The sequence below is a fragment of the Siphateles boraxobius genome, unplaced genomic scaffold (genome assembly GCF_051911475.1).
Source record: "Siphateles boraxobius isolate OS27281-9 unplaced genomic scaffold, OSU_SipBor_1 77, whole genome shotgun sequence".
NCBI classification, from domain to species: domain Eukaryota; kingdom Metazoa; phylum Chordata; class Actinopteri; order Cypriniformes; family Leuciscidae; genus Siphateles; species Siphateles boraxobius.
This window is the reverse complement of record NW_027509205.1, coordinates 4,177,182-4,195,311: the sequence shown is the minus strand read 5'-3', so window position 1 is coordinate 4,195,311 and position 18,130 is coordinate 4,177,182. Positions and strand designations below refer to the sequence as shown.

At 39.9% G+C, this 18,130-nt stretch overlaps 1 protein-coding gene, 2 long non-coding RNA genes and 1 other non-coding gene across 6 annotated transcripts in view; 2 read left to right on the top strand and 2 right to left on the bottom strand.

Annotated features, from left to right (window-relative positions):
- Positions 1-11,523, bottom strand: part of LOC143726135 (uncharacterized) — a 390,493-nt gene extending 378,970 nt beyond the window's left edge. The window contains exon 1 of the long non-coding RNA XR_013198395.1: positions 11,216-11,523. This is a non-coding gene — a long non-coding RNA (uncharacterized LOC143726135). The remainder of the gene's footprint in view (positions 1-11,215) is intronic.
- On the top strand, positions 1,048-1,166 carry LOC143726209 (5S ribosomal RNA). Its single transcript, XR_013198462.1, has one exon. It is a non-coding gene; the product is annotated as a 5S ribosomal RNA (ribosomal RNA).
- Positions 3,776-5,505, bottom strand: LOC143725596 (uncharacterized). Its single transcript, XR_013198272.1, has 3 exons — positions 5,296-5,505; positions 4,328-4,565; positions 3,776-4,040 (listed from the first exon to the last, which is right to left on the bottom strand). It is a non-coding gene; the product is annotated as an uncharacterized LOC143725596 (long non-coding RNA).
- A 2,312-nt stretch (positions 11,524-13,835) lies between the features above and the next one.
- On the top strand, positions 13,836-18,130 carry LOC143725462 (uncharacterized). 3 transcript variants are annotated; one of them, XR_013198229.1, is made up of 5 exons: positions 13,836-14,225; positions 14,762-14,855; positions 14,973-15,060; positions 15,158-15,609; positions 16,782-16,893. XR_013198229.1 is itself a non-coding variant. In XM_077217899.1 (5 exons), the coding sequence occupies exons 1-5, from the start codon at positions 14,192-14,194 to the stop codon at positions 17,984-17,986; spliced, it is 738 nt and encodes a 245-aa protein (XP_077074014.1). In that variant the 5' UTR covers positions 13,836-14,191; the 3' UTR covers positions 17,987-18,130. The 3 variants fall into 3 exon arrangements, 2 of the variants coding, with proteins under 2 accessions (XP_077074014.1, XP_077074015.1); XM_077217899.1 differs by lacking the exon at positions 16,782-16,893 and adding an exon at positions 17,831-18,130 and having other exon boundaries at positions 15,158-15,523; XM_077217900.1 differs by having other exon boundaries at positions 15,158-15,523.

The window sequence follows — 18,130 nt, the reverse complement described above, 5'->3', positions numbered from 1 at the left end:
GAAATTGGGGGATAGTGTTTTATGGATGAAAATGAAGGAGTGGATGTTTAAAGGAGTACCAGAATTTTATAAGGAAGTTTTAAAAGCTTGGGGTTTTTTCCTCTCTAAGGTGGATTTTAAGCCAGCGGAGAGAGAAGAGATTTTAAACCAACCATTGCTTTTTAATAAAAATATTGTGAATAATGGGAAGGAAATGTTTTTTAAAAAATGGTGGGCGGTTGGAATTTCAAGAGTAAGAGATATATTGTATTTAATAAGGGACGGATTTTTACCAATGCAAGTGATCATTGATGAGTTAGAGGAGGCAAAGGAAGAGTATGATATAAGTTGTGTAAAGAAACAATATGAAGAGATGAAAAATGCAATACCTAATGAGTGGCTGAATAAAATACAGAGTGGGGAGAGAAGAAAGAAGGGAGAATTGAAATGTTTTTTTATAAATCAAGGTAAAAGAATGGAGTTAAAATTGGGGAATATGAAAATGTTTTATCATGTTTTTATGGAAGAGGCTTTTAAAAAGCCGAATTCAAATGAGATGTGGTTGAGACATTTTAATGGTTTGAGTGAGAAAGAAATATGGAAAAATATGAGAGGGGTTTTAATAAGCACAGAATTGGAAAGTACTTGTACTTGGATGGGAGACCGCCTGGGAATACCAGGTGCTGTAAGCTTTAAAAAAAAAAAAAAAAAAAAAAAAAAAAAAGAGTGCCTGAGCTTCAAAAAGCCTTAAACAGTCTCTGAGATTCTTCAGAAAGCATGAAAGAGTTTGAGTTTTTTCAAAACTTCTTCTTAGTTTTCTTCACTAATGGTCTAAGCTTTTAAATAAGGCCTGGTTAGTACTTGGATGGGAGGCCGCATGGGAATACTAGGTGTTGTAAGCTTTTTTAAGAAAAAAAAAAGAGTCCCTGAGCTTCTTCAAAAAGCCTTAAAAAGTCTCTGAGATTCTTCAGAAAGCATGAAAGAGTTTGAGTTTTTTCAAAAGTTGTTCTTAGTTTTCTTCATTAATGGTCTAACCTTTTAAATAGCCCAATTTTGGCAGCAGTTTTCGCTTACGGCCATACCACCTTGGGCACGCCCGATCTCGTCTGATCTCGGAAGCTAAGCAGGGTCGGGCCTGGTTAGTACTTGGATGGGAGACCGCCTGGGAATACCAGGTGCTGTAAGCTTTTAAAAAAAAAAAAAAAAAAAAAGTGCTTGAGCCTGAGCTTCAAAAAGCCTTAAACAGTTGTAAGGAATGGGCTAAGTGGGTGAATCTGAATAACTAAATACATCCGGCTAAAGACCAAAAATCTCTGAATGTAAATTAACCCAAACACACACACACAAACACACACACACACACACACACACACACACACACACACAATCATTCCCCCACCAGTGAAGACCACACTCAGGACAGAGCGTGGTGTCCGATTACAAGACATTTTATGACTGATAGGAATGTCCCAAAGGAAGTGGATTCCAGAGCGAAAAGAAACTTCTTTTCTTTAAAAGACATTTAACCAGATATATTCAATGTGTTTTTATGTGTGTCCATTTGCCCATGTCACATTGGAATGACTATGATTTTATCGTAGCTTAAAGTGAATTATAAATACCTTCATTATGCATTTTAAAGTCCCACTCCGATCATATTTTTTAGCTATTTTTAAACATTCCCAGTGGTCTTTAAATTATGATTATGCCATTTTTAGCCAAAATCACAAAACCTGTGCCGTTTTCTGGGACTTCGCTTCAGCAGAGCGGCAGTAGCTCATTAGAAATTCGCCTCTGCGTTGTGGGCGGAGCCGTTGGCACGGAGGCACGGGGACGACCCTCCCCTTCCCCGTTGCTGAGAGCTCTGTCTCTCCCGCTAGCTTACATCCCCAACCTGTCAATACCGGTGCAACAAAAATGGAGAACAATATTGGAGCTATCCAGCCGTACAGTTTTGAGCCAGATGCCAGCTCGGACGAGGAACAAGAGGACGTACATAGATCCAGTCGTCTACAAGTGGATGTATCAGAATGTTAACGTTATTGTTTTTGTAATCTCTTGAATTGACTATTTCAGGCCAATAACTCCTAATAACATGTTAGTAAATAAATATGTTTGTGGACATGCTCCAAACATTTAGTCAGATTAACCTTTTTGAAGTTTTCATAGCTATCACACAAAGAATAAATCATAGTGCTGCAGAATCAAGTTTAAATTTAAGTTTACTTATAGAGCACATTGAAAAGCTAAGTCTAAAGTTTAAAGATCAATTGTGCATGTATTTATTATTCCCCCTCCCCTATCAGGTGTTCTTGTGGTAAATGCATTACTATGCCCATTGCTACTGAGAATATTTGCTGCTGGGAAATACCCAAGGTAGATTATATGATGCTATAAATTACTTATTTACAATTGTATTGATAATTATTTTGTCTCCAATATAGGCCACTGTCCACATAATTGATGCTGTCTGTATTTTTCCCCTGTAGGTTGTTGTCAAACTAAGGGCTCTACTGCAGCCTCATCCTACCTGCATGAGTCTTCACCCAGGATTAGAGCCAGTGTGCCTAGATGAATATGCACTTGAAAATGCCCTCAATATTTTCAGAGCCCTCCATGGCCCTATGCTAGTAAATGTTTATAATGCGTAAGTAAAATACTGTCAAACAGTTCGTGCACATCAAAAGAAGCATAGGAGAAATCACAAGATCCCACATTGTGTTGTCTCAAAAATGTCTGTATTTCGGATTTTAGTAGTACAAAATATTGAAACAAATAATGATTTACTAAAACATTAATCACATTTTATTTATATTATTATCAAAGTATAAATTTAAGTATATACAGTAGTTACAATCTTGCATTTTTTTCCCAGGCAGAGGAGGTATCTGGCCTACCGCCAGTTTGTCAGCTGGGTGTGGGGGTACTTGGGCCATGGCAATAGGATAGTGATCCCATCCTGTGTCGTGGTCAGAATCCACCAGCAGTATCCAGACCCTGAGGGAAATTATGTTGGCTTCTTACACCACTAGATGATTGCCTTTTTTCAGATGAAGAATAAAAAAAAATAAAAGAAATAAAAAGATTTTGAAAAAAAATTGGACTTTACTATTCTCTTGAATTATAAAACTATAACTCTCTCTCTCTCTCTATATATATATATATATATATATATATATACACACTCACCTAAAGGATTATTAGGAACACCATACTAATACTGTGTTTGACCCCCTATAAACGTTGCGTACGCACAAAAGAAGGCGTACGCCGCTCTCTACGCAATAATTGGTATTTATAAAAATATGGATGGTAATAAAATGCCATGATGCCATCACAATGCCTAATGACGCACAAGAAGTTAAGTTTCTTGCCTTTCCTCTCTGTGTTTGCCATGATTTCGCAATCGATGAATATTAACTTGTGGGCGTTTCACGGAATAGAAGCCGCAAAAGCTGCGCTACATTTAGAATTGATTGTGATTTATTAAGGGAAAAATGCGTAGGATGTGCGTGCGGACGATTTTATAAATCCGAATATTTCTGCTTGGGTCCGCTTCCACACAGCGAAAACACATGGCTCCATAAATGATGAGGCATGGAGGAAATATTTGCTCTCTACTATGTTGCAGACTTTGAGTGCAGACAGATCCTGTAACACAACCAAATCTTGATAAGTTGATTATGTTTTGAAATTAGACATTAGAAGTTACACACACATACTTCCATTAATGCTGTATTTTTTATCCACTTCTTGCTACATTTATGCACATTTATGTACTGTTACTTACTTTGCTGATCTGTCTAAATGACGTGCCAGTAAAGTGTACTGCAGCAGATAACTGCAGGTTGCCTGCTGGGGTGCTGCCGATGATCGGCTGACTTTTCCACTGCCTGGAGTAGTCACAGAAAGGACATTTCTGTCTGATTGACAAAAATGTTCCCCTGACATACTTCTCCAGCTCACATGTCCGCTGACAGATTGGACAGTCATGGAACAGAGCAAGGAGGCAATCTTCATATACAACATATTTTACAATATCTTGTATTGGTGTTGGAGGGCTGTGGGGTGGGTGGAGGATGAAATATATTATATTACTTCATCTATCTTTTCATAAAACGTAATACAGCAATTCAACTACAAAGTGATTTAAAAAAGAATATTTAAAGAATTGTATTATAAAATAAAGGAATTCAAATCAGCAATATCAATCCATTTTCTGAGATCACAAAATGAGTAGATTGTGAATATTATTCGTATTTGTAGTTAGTGTGTAAACCAGGGAAAAAGTTTTTTTGAAAATATGTAAAAGATGCAGATTTTTGTATAATTGGCAGTGAGTGGTCACCTGACAATGGTTGAGTCACTCAAAGAAGACATGCTGGGGTGATATGTTGACTGAGAACGGTCAACTGGTTCTTCCTCAGAATCATCCAGATCCTCTGTGTCATCCAGCAATGTCTCAAGGCGTCTCCTTTTCAAAGGTGGGGGCCTTGTCTTGTCCGGTGTTGAAGTAAAGCCTCCAAACTCTGCTTTAACCTCAGTATTGGTTCCAAAGGAACTGGTGGATGGATTGACTTGGATAGCTGTAATATGCCAATTTTAAATATGAACAGACATGTATTACTATGACTACTACATATAGTCCAGGGGTCAATACACATCCGGTGACACTATTTCATAATAATAAGCGACATTCACATATTCAATTTTAAGAAACGGTGCATACAAAGACATCACCAATATACTCAGAATCAGAATCAGAATCAGAAAGAGCTTTATTGCCAAGTGTGCTTGCACACACAAGGAATTTGTTTTGGTACTGAGGCTTCCAGTGGACATATACAAATACAACATGAAACATAATACTACAAATTATAAGAATAAAAAATAAAAATATAAATATATGAGAATAAAACTATCACAGTTGGGTTTAGTCAGAATAGACATTTTCAGATTTACAGATTATGAACCTATTTACAGTGTTTTGAATATTATAAATAAATAAATCTACATATAAGTATCACCTGAGTTGTGGGATATTGCACTAAACAGGGGGAGTATTGCACTTACAGGCATATGCCTTGGGAGGAGTGTTAACTGTTCAGGAGGGAAATGGCCTGTGGGAAGAAACTGTTCCTGTGCCGAGATGTTCTTGTGGCCAGTGATCTGAGTCTCCGTCTTGACGGTAACAGTTCAAGTACTAAGACAACACCAATGAACACTAGCACAGATATTTTCACAGATATTTCATTCTAAAAATATTAAAGACAATAGAAATCATTAGATCATGTCATTACACAGATCAACACTAACCTTTACTTCGAATGGATTTGAGAGTACACTCTGACAGCTGGGTGGCCACAGTTGCCCTTCCCCTTTTCTGTGGCTCCCACTGACAGCCGACATCTCTTGTCTGTGTGGCAGCCGCAGAAGTGACGTTACTCTTAAGAAACAGAGAAAACAGAACACAATAAATAACTTTACCATTAATCATACACTTTTCTCAGTAAAGTAGTAGTCAATATAGAAGCATTACAGTATTATATACACGTTAATTATTATTATCCGAAGTTAATCAAAGTTATCACCGATCATTATTTCACTCCAAGACGTCGCGGTAAAAAAAAGCTCGACTTCGCCTCGATATTTCATCCCTCCTGGAGGAGGCTGGCTGCCCTCTCTCATTATGCAATGATGTAATTACTGACGTTATCAGTCGGTGTTCTCCAAACTTTAGTTTTGACGATTGATAGACGGTGAAAAGTGACTTATTTGTTACAGTATGTGTTCCAATTTCAGCGCCACTCTCGGAGCTCTGTTCACAGTGACATGCAACGGCTTGTGTGTGTGTATCTGACCCTGCTGCTGAGTAAAATTAAACACAAAACACAACTTCAAAAAAGCCCCTGTGAAAAGCATTACATTACATTATAATCTACAACGCTTTAACACAGATGAAGTTAAGTTAACAGAGAGTTGCCACATTATGCAGCACTGGGGTTTTTACCCGGTAGATAACGTTAGCTGATTTAATGAGTAAAAAGGCGGGATCGTTGAATTAGCTCCTGACAGAAAAGCGCCACTTTGGCCGCACTGTGCTAGCAAACAGGCGGGATCGTTGAACTAGCTCCCGACAGAAAAAAAAATAAACTTACCGGTAAAGACACAGGCTGTCCAGTTGATGGTGTCTTGATGGAAGGCACTGCATCCGGCTTCAAAAACAATTTATTGACGAAGCCCATTTTCTTCTCCTGCCAGTTGGTGAAACAGTCTTCTGTAAAGTGCTGACTGCAAACCGATTTGTGGTTTTTATCATTGCCGTGACCAAGGAACGTCAACCATCTATCTCTCACAGCAACATGTTTTGGTAAAACATGAAAGCTAATACCACTATCTCTCCTCTTAGCATTGCAACCCGCTACCGCACATAGGTGTTGATCCGCCATCGTCTTCTCTACTCCTCAGAACCTGAGCGGGCGTGGCGGGGAGTATGAGCTTGTGGCCACGCCCAGTGGAGTTACTATGTCACAACTCCAGTCTATTTCAAACGGCATTTTTGCGTCTGCTACTGATTCACAGCCATTTGAATGTAGAAATACTCAGAAATACAACTTTGAGCCTATTTTTCTAAAGATATGTCCTCTAACATAAGAAAAATGCCACAAGAACATGTTAACACCTAGAAAAACATTATTTTCATCGGAGTGGGTCTTTAAATATAACTGTCTATTCCCATAACTTGTACACATAGTTCTGGACACCTCCAGAATGCTTTCGGTGTGATCAATCAGAATACGTACAGTAATATCCAGTAAAATATAGTTTACTATGTTTTCCATCTTTGTAGTGAAAAGAGACCAAAACTAACATCACTGGTGTTTTTAGATAACGGCGTTTACGACCCAAAGGAATGTAAATTCTAACCAAGGAGGAGAAATGAATCCTGTATTCATATATATATATATGCTATTATATATCCACTTGAGAATTGTATGAACAATGTATCTAAGTTCCCTATTTCATGAGTTGCCTTTTTGTGGTTTGGTCTATGTTTCTCGACAACTCTAATGTTTAACCAAATCCATTTGTGGCAAGTTTGGTCTCGATAAACTCCAATCTTCATTCCCCATTTGTTAATTGACATTACATTTTGCTAAACTTTGTGACACATTAGTATTATAAGAATTGTGAAGATTCTTCTCTTAAACACCCAATGAAACTAGAGATTTAAATGCCTGGTTATAACACTAAGGGTCATAAAATCTCCCTCCAAAGGGACAGCTCCTGATTGGACCCTCTTCCAAAGAAGGCGGAAACGTCAGGTCTTCAAAAGGACTGAATACCAGTTTATCGCTCTCTTACTTCGCTTGTCCTCGGGTCATAATGTAACGTCTCGCCTCCGGGCGAGCTCTTCGCCTTTCTTTTATTTGTTTCTAGTTTAGTTTGTGTTTTTCAGTCTTAGATAAGTCTCCGTGTTTAATTCCAATCGACGAATGAAAAGAACACCGCGTGACATATCTCTTCAGCAAATCCATCTACAAGGGACCTTTAAACGAGCGCGCGCTCGTTTTGAAGGAGAAACACGCGCACGTGACCACGTGGCGAGAGACGCACACACGCTTCTTCACCAGCCATGAGAAGATGTGACGTTAACTCCGCGTGATTTCCCCGTAGAGATCTTTATTTCTTTTCTTTGTTAGTCAAAGTTTTGTTTTCCGTAGTCGACTCTGTTCACTTCCACAAAGTGAAACGAACTTAGCCGAACTATTTTCCTTTGGTAATGTTACCCCAAAGACTTGGAAACTCCGTTCAACACGCGCGCCAAGCAGCACCCAGTGACGCTTCCTAAAGGACTCCAGCTCACGCACGCGCAGGAATGCCGCGACACAGAGAGACCCAGAAACTTAAGTATATCTCTTTATAGAGCTTCTAAGAAGCATTAAGATGATGTTTTTGTGTTGTCACAGGCAGGGGACTGTCAGGGGAATGTTGCCAATGCTCTCTCTCTCTCTCTCGCTCTCTCTCTCTCTCTCCCTCTTCCCCTCTCACACGTGTTTCCATTGTCCACACTCTATGCATTTCTCATTCATCGATGCCTTATCGTGTTTTGTTGTTTATGATGTTTGTAAATACATATATCCCATGTAACCGTAGTAAATACATAAGTAGTTCTGCCTTATTAAATTCATTATATTCATTTGATTGATGTACTGCCTTTTGCTCATTTTCAAGTCCCTTAAGTGCCAAAAGATCTTATAGCAACAAGCTTACAAATTAAAGATACTTTAAAGAGTATGTGTTTATAGGGCAGGAAACCCAATTCTTGTGGCCACAGAATTGCTTTTCCTGAAATCCTATAAAGTAAGATGATATTGTGGATTCCCACAGATATTAGTCTGACAATTGAGCTAATTAATTTAGCCTGTTTGTAAGACGTGGTCTGTGTAGTTAATTGCAATCAACTTGTGGTTAAGTGCAAGGATACACAGACATGCATGCAGGTAAAATGACATATCATCCCTTATCGGGAGTTTTATTAACATGTAAGACTGATCTAATCCAAACATGTATGAATAATTATTAATTACCAATTATTAATTATGATATGCAAATTCCCCACGGATTAGATCCGCCCCAGAGTCTTTACATAGAAATATACATAAAGAAATATTTAAAACAAGCTTGTATGACTTGTTTGCCCTCATGGTAATCCAGAAAGTTATTCCACTCTGTGTCCAGATCATAGACTGTAAACAAATATGGACGTAGTGTCCATGACGTCACCCGTAGGTTTCTGAAGAGCGTTTTTGAAGCCTAAAGTGGGCGGAGTCGCTCGTCGCCATCTTGGAAGCGCGTCACAGTGCGTCACTCCCGGATAAACGAAAATGGGCAAAAAGGCGGGAAGTGGGTGGAGTTGAGGTGCCTGGATGCTGAAACTACGCCCGCCTAGCTCGACGTGATCGAGTTTGCTCAGGCTAAGAGCTAATGTGCTACTGGCCTCGCGCTAAAGTGACAGCTGACTTGAAGAAGTAGACCTAAAGCCAATAGTTAAAGTTCATGTTTTTGCCCTTTGAAATACTATAATAGTTAAAAGACATAACTAACCGTGAGACTATGTGTATTGTGATGCATTATTATTCTCATCCAGTAACTTACAATATTTGCTCTGAGCGTGTGTGTGAGTGTGACAGTGATTCATGCGCATACATGTCAGTCAGCGCGGCATCACACGTCAAGTTCGTAGAGAGCTTTATTCAGTCCATTTTCAATTCTAATAGATATTACCTAAGAAGTTCAAGTAATGCACTAGAAATCCGCGTTCATTTAAGGGACGAAGAGAAAGCACTGACACCTGCAGGATTTAATCTGACGGTACTTTTTATTGAAAACTAAAAAGTTAAATAAGCATACTATAGTCTATCTGCTCCGTAAGATCAACGGTACAGCCTCTATATCTTAGACGTTTTTTAAATCTGAACTCCAAAATGCAACGATATTGTCAGACATCCATGAGTGCATGTTCACAGAGGGAAACAACTGAAGAACAGCGCTGGTTGTTCACTCGACAACGACGGAATCCAACGGCGTGGGCGAAGGTAAGGGCGGCGTGTAATAAACTGTATGAAATAATCCCGAAAAAAGTACAGACACGGCAGAGATGACAAGTTCAGCAGCTGGAATCAGCTGAGGTGACATGATGGCTAACAGAGAGCAGACAAACGGCTAGTAAAAGCAGCGGCAATCCACCTGTCACTCAAGTGGCCACGCCCTTGATTATGCAGCATTTTAAGGCTTAATATAATTTAAACGGATGAGTTCTAAAAAAAATTCACCCCCCTCACAGTTGTCATGAAGGGCAAAATTAGCTGTATAGACCAAAACAACTTAAGGCACCAGGCTGTAAACATATTTTTTTCGGCTGTAAAGTTGGGCATTTTAACATGGGGGAGATACAGATTTGGCTCACTTTTGCAGTCAGCCTCAAGCGGCCAGTCAATGAATTGCAGTTTAATTCACTTCCGTGTTTGTTTCAAGAGGGAGACAGGGAGGTTGCCGCTTGGTCCAGATCAGCCTGATTGGCCAGGCAGCCTCGCATGACGTCGAGGGTTGAGTCACTGTTTTATATCTTTTTTGGAATAAATTAATGAAAAGAATGCAATTAAACAATGGATTAAGGGACATTTTATCATTTTTATACAACAAAACACAATGAACAATAAATAAAATAATGTCAACAAGAACAACTTTTTTATTTTTATTGCCCCCCCCCCCCCTCTTTGGAGGACAACTTTATTTTTTAATAAAGCAAAGTATATATACATTATGTTATAATACAGACAATAGATTTATATACAGTGCGTAAGAACAAAACTGATGAACTCGCAGAGACTATGAAAAACAAAGAAGAAGTGTAATGTGTAATAGCACTGAAAAACAAAGAAGAAGTGTAATGAGTAATAGCACTGAAAAACAAAGAGGAAGTGTAATGTGTAATAGCACTGAAGACGTGGCGGTCTGTTTAACTGCTGCAGTCCATGTCTACACCCTGGGAGATGTCCGTGTGCTCGTTTAAAAGACAATTAAAAAATCTTTGCACTTTCAATATTAAATATTTATTCCACGCCGATATCCATGTCCCCATCATCTGCTTCATTAGCTCAAAACTGTCACAATGTGACACAGCGCCCCTCTGCTCAGCTCCTCTGAGAGCTCCAGAACCTGCTTAGTCTGCTCTTCTTCAGTCAGAGAGCTCCACTGTCCATCCGCATGTTTCGAGCTGTTGAGGGATCCGATGTCACTGTCAGAGAACTCCTGCTTGCCGTTGGGTGTGACGATGGCTGCATACACTCGTTTCCTGTAGAGGTTTTTGCCGTAAAAAACAAACAAAAAACAACAACGGTGTAAATGTACATCAAGTCCAAGTCGAAGCCATCTTCCTGGTTCCTGTTAACAACATTTTTTATATTAAACTATAATTAAAATGATTAAGTGAATCAGTCACTGTTTTGAATCAAGGAATCTCACCACATTATAAATGTTATTTCTGTGGACACCCTCCAGTCGCCTGGAACCCAAGCTGCTCATCTTCATCGTCACCTTTGCCAGATAATGCACGGTTGAGGGGGAACACAGCTGTTAAGCAAATATTTTTAAATGTCTTAAAAACATGAAAGAAGTCAAAGTATAATTTAAGGTGCACTTTACTTCAATCTTAAAGATTAAGATGCCATACCTGGTTGCGCTTACGTACTGGGAGACGTCCGTGTGCTCGTCTTCACTTTCCTCCCGAACCTGCTCTTCTTCATCCTCACTTGTGCCAGACACAATAATGTCTCACACATCTCAGAATCTGGGCCGCTGGGCAGCACACGGCTTTGGGCCCTTTCTTCTGGAAGAACTCAGAAACAGCCATGTACAGCCAAAACATACGTCGTGCAGGTGTGTGTGTGTGTGTGTGTGTGTGTGTGTGTGTGTGTGTGTGTGTGTGTATGTGTGTGTGTGTGTGACCTTAACTGGTTGCGTGTGTCCGTAAAGCATGTCTGTCCTATTGTATATAAAAAAATAAAATGTAAAAAAATTATAGATATATAAAAACACACACATCACCTGTCTCTCCACGGAGGCGCTTCGATCTGTGCTGTGACATGGCTGTCCTCTGGAGACTCACAGGGCCTCTGTATCCACAAGCCCAGCTGACACCACTTCGTCCTGTTTTCCTGCTCATGTTCAGCCTGTCTTCCTTGGTCTCTGTGGGAGCCTGCATCCAGGAGCCTGGTGAAGGGGTGAAGTGGAAATGGTTGGGCGGGTTTATTCTGCATGGGACCGTGGCTTTGAGTCAGAGAGAACCCATGAGTGGGGCGGGACTGGATTTCCTCACATTGTAACCCGGCTGCTCTGGACTTCAGAAGAGGCTACATCACTCCTTTCCTCTCTGTGGGAGCTTGGGCTGTCTGCTTTCCTCACCTCAGACTCTGTCTGTCGACTCTTGACAGCATACCAGCCACACACGTCCCTCCTTCCCTCTGCATGGAGGCGTCAGCAGGAACTGCTACCTTCACGTCCTTGTGTTCGTCAGTTTGGCCCTGTCCAAGATGCAGCATAAAACTACTGTAACTGTACAGTATAAGGACATCACAGACCTGGTTATTTACATTATACTTGCAGTGCGCTTACCTGGTTTACCGCTGCCCTTGTCACCTTCTACAAACACCTGGAAAAGACAAATACAAAAACAACAAATCAAAAAAATATGATCATAACCTATGACAAAAATTCTATTATAAACTAGATTAGTGGATAACTCAGCAGTAAAATTTAGTCTAGAAAATGCACAATAATTGTATAGAATCTGAACATTTCGTGAAAAAATACATTATTTAGTGGGGAACAAATAAGAGACAATAAGTGTAGCACTAAATCTGGTAAAACGTTACACATTGCTCTTTGTAATGTTGTAAAATACAGATTTTAATTTAAAATTTAAAAAAAAATTAAATTAAAAATGATATTTTTTGCACCAACACAGCATGAGGACATAGGCCTTTTGTGACCTCAACTGTGCCTTTCTGACCTTTGCCCTGTAATTTTAACTCCCTGAACGAGATACAGGAAATTGATTAGGCACGCATTAAACTACACGTTATAAGCTTTAAATAGACGTGCAAAACATGGCTGTTGCATAAAATTGACTGAAAGACATTCATTTTAACAGGAGATTCAAAGTTGAAAACTGGAAAAGTGCTCCCAAACGTTCACCACGCCAGTGGGTTCACAGAGGAAACGAGGCCAATTCAACGACCTCTCATTCGCGCTAGGAACACGATACTGCCAAATCATCAGTACACTAGTAAAGTGCTCGTACCTTTCCACTTGTACATGAAATGCACACAAAAGGCCAATAAAATAATTTTACAATTGTTCTTGATATTTGTCCCGGCTATCCGGGGGCCGGCTATCCGGGGCCAATCAAAGTCCCGCGGCGCTGCGGTATCGTTAGCAAAGTGTTTGTAAGCAAAGCCTCCCCCAACTCTCTCTCACACACACACACACACACACAGAGAGTCACTGGGCCACTGCTGTTACACACAGAATCACTTCGTAAGTTTAAGGAGCATATCATGTCGATTGGTGATATCAAACAATTGTTTAAGGGAAATTGTATTTTATTAACAATTATTAAAAGGTTACATTACAACAAAAAGTAAAGAGAACTATATACAATAACAAAGCTTAAGTAGAAATAACAAATGAATAAAGTCACAAATAATTATTTTTTTAAAATAAACAAAAAAAAATCAAAAAACAGCGTGTCGCGGTTCTCCAACAGGAAATGACAAATCAGTGAGGCACTCTCACACCTTCTCCACCTCCCGAACAAATGACAGGCTCGGCTCGTTGGGCCAAACCGACCCATCGCTGTTTTACTAATATAACTGACAAACATAGAAATCACACCTGCAGACAGGTAGACTGCCACAAACTGCTCGTTAAAAACATTGAAAAAAAAAAAAGAAATGTGAATTATTACCACAAGCCTTTCAAATTTGTTCCTTTCAAAGCAGTCATGTAAATAATTTGATTCTCTGTAATGAGATTTAATCAGCAATGCTGTTTCTGCAAAAGCAAACGTTTTTTAAACCCAAGCTCTCAAATGCTTCTCCACTTCGGCCTTCAAAGCTCTCGTTTGAATATTTACTACTTAATAAAGATTAAGATTTGGCTCAATGACAAAGCATTTTATATGAATACTTATTCTACTAACCACATCACTTCCTCCTGATGTGACCACACCGCTGTCACTCCTTGTGTCATCAGAAGCACTAAGGCTGCGTTCCAAACCGCATACTTCCCTACTATATAGTATGGGAAAAAGAGTAGGCGAGCAAAAAAGTACGTTCGAATCCTCAGTATTCATAAAAGAGTAGGCGAGAATTACCTGGTTGACGTACTAATTATCGCGAGATTTGGACGATGGTGCGTTCCAATATGCCTACTTTCCTACTATATAGTAGGCGAAAACAGTACGTGAAAGAAGCAGTACGTTCGAAACATCAGTATTCCTAAAAGAGTAGGCGAGAAGTTCCCGGATGATCTCCTGCTTTCGCCCAGACATTTGAGTGCTTTTCAGCTTGTACTCATCTATCCCAGGAGGCCACGCGAGAGGATACGATATAAAAAAGAACAAGTAGTAGATATTTCATACTCAAACATGACGGAAAGGGTGGACGAGACTGTTTTCAAATGTGAGTATTACAAATACAAACCAAATGTATGTATTCATGTGTTGAACTAACTTTCTGTCCAGTAAATTGTTGAACTGTTGAAGGTGCAAAGACGCTATATAATATGGTAAATTTGTGATTTTGCCGTAAATCACATTTTATTGGATAGAGGAGCTCCATAAGGACACATACGTCTTTAAACTGTATTTGCATTCATTTTAAACCGTATACATCTGAAATACCATTACTAAATATTTATTCAAAATCTGGCAAGATTACTACGTGTAACTGATATGAAATAGACATCTGAGTGACGTGTGTGTACTATTGTTTAGGAGAATTCACTGTTGTTAACACTGTTTTTATTAGTTTAATGCATTTTACATAAAGTAACTAAACATAAGTACTCTATTTCATTTATCCATTAGTACTGTTGAAAAATTGTTGAACATTTATGATGGATAAAAAGCTATTTATTAGCAACAACCTCAACATGTAAATGTAGCATTGAGCTCATAAATCACAGAGGTAACGTGAGTCTTGTCTGGATGTTACAGGGACGGATGAGCACACGCGGCTGCTTATCCGGTGGAGAGTGGCTCATGAATCGCTCTTCACCGCAAAGCGGAATGCTGCCATCAAAGGCTTTGAGTGAGTATACAGAAATGTTTAAAAATCAATTGAATACTTTATTTGCAGTACATTTCAATTATTGTATTTTCAAACAGAGATATAACTTTTTCATTCTTGATTTCTCTCTTGCTGCAGATCTTTTGTGGAGGAGCAGAGCCTGCAAGGCAGGGTGACGGCGGCGTTTGTTAAAAAAAAAAGGGAAAACCTGAAACAAAAATACAAAGTAAGATCATTTTGTTACTTCTAATACATAAATGAAATGATTAAATATTGTGCTGTTAAAATGACTGCTTTTGTATCATGCTTGTGCATTTTTGCAGGATCTGAAATGTCCGCAGACGGGGGTGAGCACTGAGGATGGAGAGCCCACAGCAGCGTCCTGGAAGTGGTACACTGCCATGGATGAGGCAATTGGGGGCAGACCCTCCATCTCTCCTCCTGCCCTCGTTGCCTCATGTGGGCCGGATGCTGCTGTGGTCTTTTCATCCTCAGTGAGGCCAGAGCCAGCAAGAGCTAGGAAAAGGGCTATAGATGTGGAGGAGCTGATCCGGGACATGGAGGAGCGAGAAGAGGAGAGAGAGCGGAAGGCAGATGAGAGGGAGGAGAGGCTGTGGAGAGAAATGGAGGAGAAGGAGGAAAGAAGAGAACGGGAGAGACGAGAGAGAGAGGAAAGACAAGAAAGAGAAGTATAAGAAAGAGAAGAGAGATGGCACCGGGAGGCAGTCGAGAGAGAGGAAAGGAGAGAAAGAGAAACCAACGAAAGGGATGAAAGGTTCCTTTCTGTTCTTCAGATGCTCGCCAAAAAATAAATTATTTGACAAAAAACATCTTCTGATCTTTTGCACATTTGGGTTGATGTGAATTAAATTTGTGAATAAAAATGGGAATCTATATATAGATACGGTACTGATATATATATACACGCAGTACTGTGCAACAACTACAAATGGTGGCCTAAGAATTTTGTACAATAATATGTATATAAAACAAACTATTTCTAGGCATTCACAGTACATTATAGACTTCTAGAAATTTAGTGATACTTTAAGATTGTAATCAAATTCATAAATTAAATATTTATGAAACGTTGATTAATAATTAGTGAATGTATGGTGTAGTGTAAGAAGAAAAAACACTTTAAAACACTGGTTTTACTGGAGTGTATTATATGACTTTTAAAGGTTTACAGAGTTCATGCAAGGATCTTAAAGGCAGGTCATGGAGGGTTAAGTTCCAGCACACCTGTCAGTAAATTTCAAGTAGTCAGTTATTAATTGGTTTAAATTGATTCAGGGGTGTATAATTAGGGTTGGAAAAACTCTGCTGGATAATAGCCCTCCATGACCAAAGCTGAACTTGAGACTGTTTACACAAATTACACACAGTAAAATAGTGACTAAAGGGTTACTTAACCCAAGCAAATAAATCATAATAGTAATAATTCAATAGTCATTATTTACTCGCCTTGATGTTGTTTGATCCCTCTGTTTTTTGTTTACCTGAACACAAAAGGTGATTTTGGTCAGGTTTGTACTGTTTGGTTTAATACAATATCAGTCAATGGACTTTCAGAAGTGTCATTAAATAATGCCAGGAAGCTTCTGAAAGTTGGGCTCCATTGACTGATATTGTATGAAACCAGCAGAACAAACTTGACAAAAATTCCCTTTTGTATTTAAACAATAAAAAACATTAAATAAGTAAATAGTAAACCGTAAACAATTGCTGTATTTATATGTTGAGGTGAACTAACCCTTTAACCCACCAAATATAAATTGTAGTAAATTTATGTATGCATTTTGCATTATAGTAATTCCTTGACAAACTAAGCAGCTTTGACCGTTTATGCCCATGACTGGTTCAAAAAATGCTTTACAAATATCAATCACATTTATGCATTTGACATATTTTTTATCGAAAGTGATTAACTCCATTTATTTACAGGGACAATGACCCTGGACAAACCTGGAGTAAAGAGCCTTGCTGATTGACCAGCAATCTTCTTCTAACCAGTTCATTGGTTTATCCCTCTACACTACAAAAGCTTTTAAAGCTCTAACAAATATTTGCATGTAATTGTAAACCTATAAAATGACATTTGTCAAGAAACTGAATGCTGACAACATGAATTTTAAAACATTTTTATCTTTCTTAATGTTTTAAAGGTAGTCATGCTCATGGAGAGCCGGCACAGGGATGTTTGGAGCAGACGCAGCAGCAGCCAGATTGTCCCGCACTTGTTCTCCCACTCTTGCTTCAAGGTTGTGGGGATCAGGGGGGCCGTCATCATGGTCTTCCTCATCCTCTGGCTCAACGATGTCCCCATTGGCTAGAGCGAGATTGTGAAGCACAGCGCAGCACGCAACAATCTCAGGCACGAAGGCAGGGCTCACCTCAAGGCCTTGAAGAAAATGCAGCGCCAGTGTGTCTTCATCGTCCCAAAAGCTCTCTCCACGATGTTGCGGGCACGGGAGTGCTTGCTGTTGAAACGCGCCTGCACAGGGTTCTGCACCGGCTCTCTGTACGGGGTGATGAGGCAGATGGGTGCACTCAGGCAAGGATAGCCTCCATCCCCGAGGATGCACTTGCCTGCAGGTGGATAAAGGCCGCCAGCATACACTGGACTGTTCCTCAGCACCCTGGCATCGTGCACAGACCCAGGATACCCCACAAACACATCAAGGAATTTCCCCCGGTGATCAGTGATGGCCTGGAGTTGGATGGAGTGAAACAGCTTTCTGTTGAAGTAGCAGTGGGAGTTATTTGCTGGAGGTTTGATAAGGATATGACAGCCGTCTATTGCACCAACTGCTCTGCTGAAAGCTGGTGAGCCAGACAGCTGTGCAAATCCTGCTCCCACTGCCTCCAGGTCATCTCCGGTCGGAAAGCAGATCACCCTCCTCAAAATTCCCATGATGGCCTTGCTCACTCTGTGCACAATGTTATACACAGAGGTCTTTGGGATGTCGAAGGCCTGCGACACCACCCTGTAGGATGCTGCATGGGCCAGCCAGTGCAGGAACACAAGGACCTCAATCTCCCGTTCCCATCCATGGTCCGATTCCAGTCTGACTGCAGCAATCAGGGACCTGATGGACAGCAGAGACAGGCGAAGGTGGGCACGGTGGTCAGCTGCTTCATCAAGATAAAGCCGCAGAATGGGAACCGCTCTATTGAGATGGCAGTATGATGTGGGGTTCACCGCCTGTAAATACATCATAGTTTGTTAGAACAAAAAGCTTGAATTAAGCAATGTTTCATATGGTATTGACTTGTATATGTATTTCTTTATA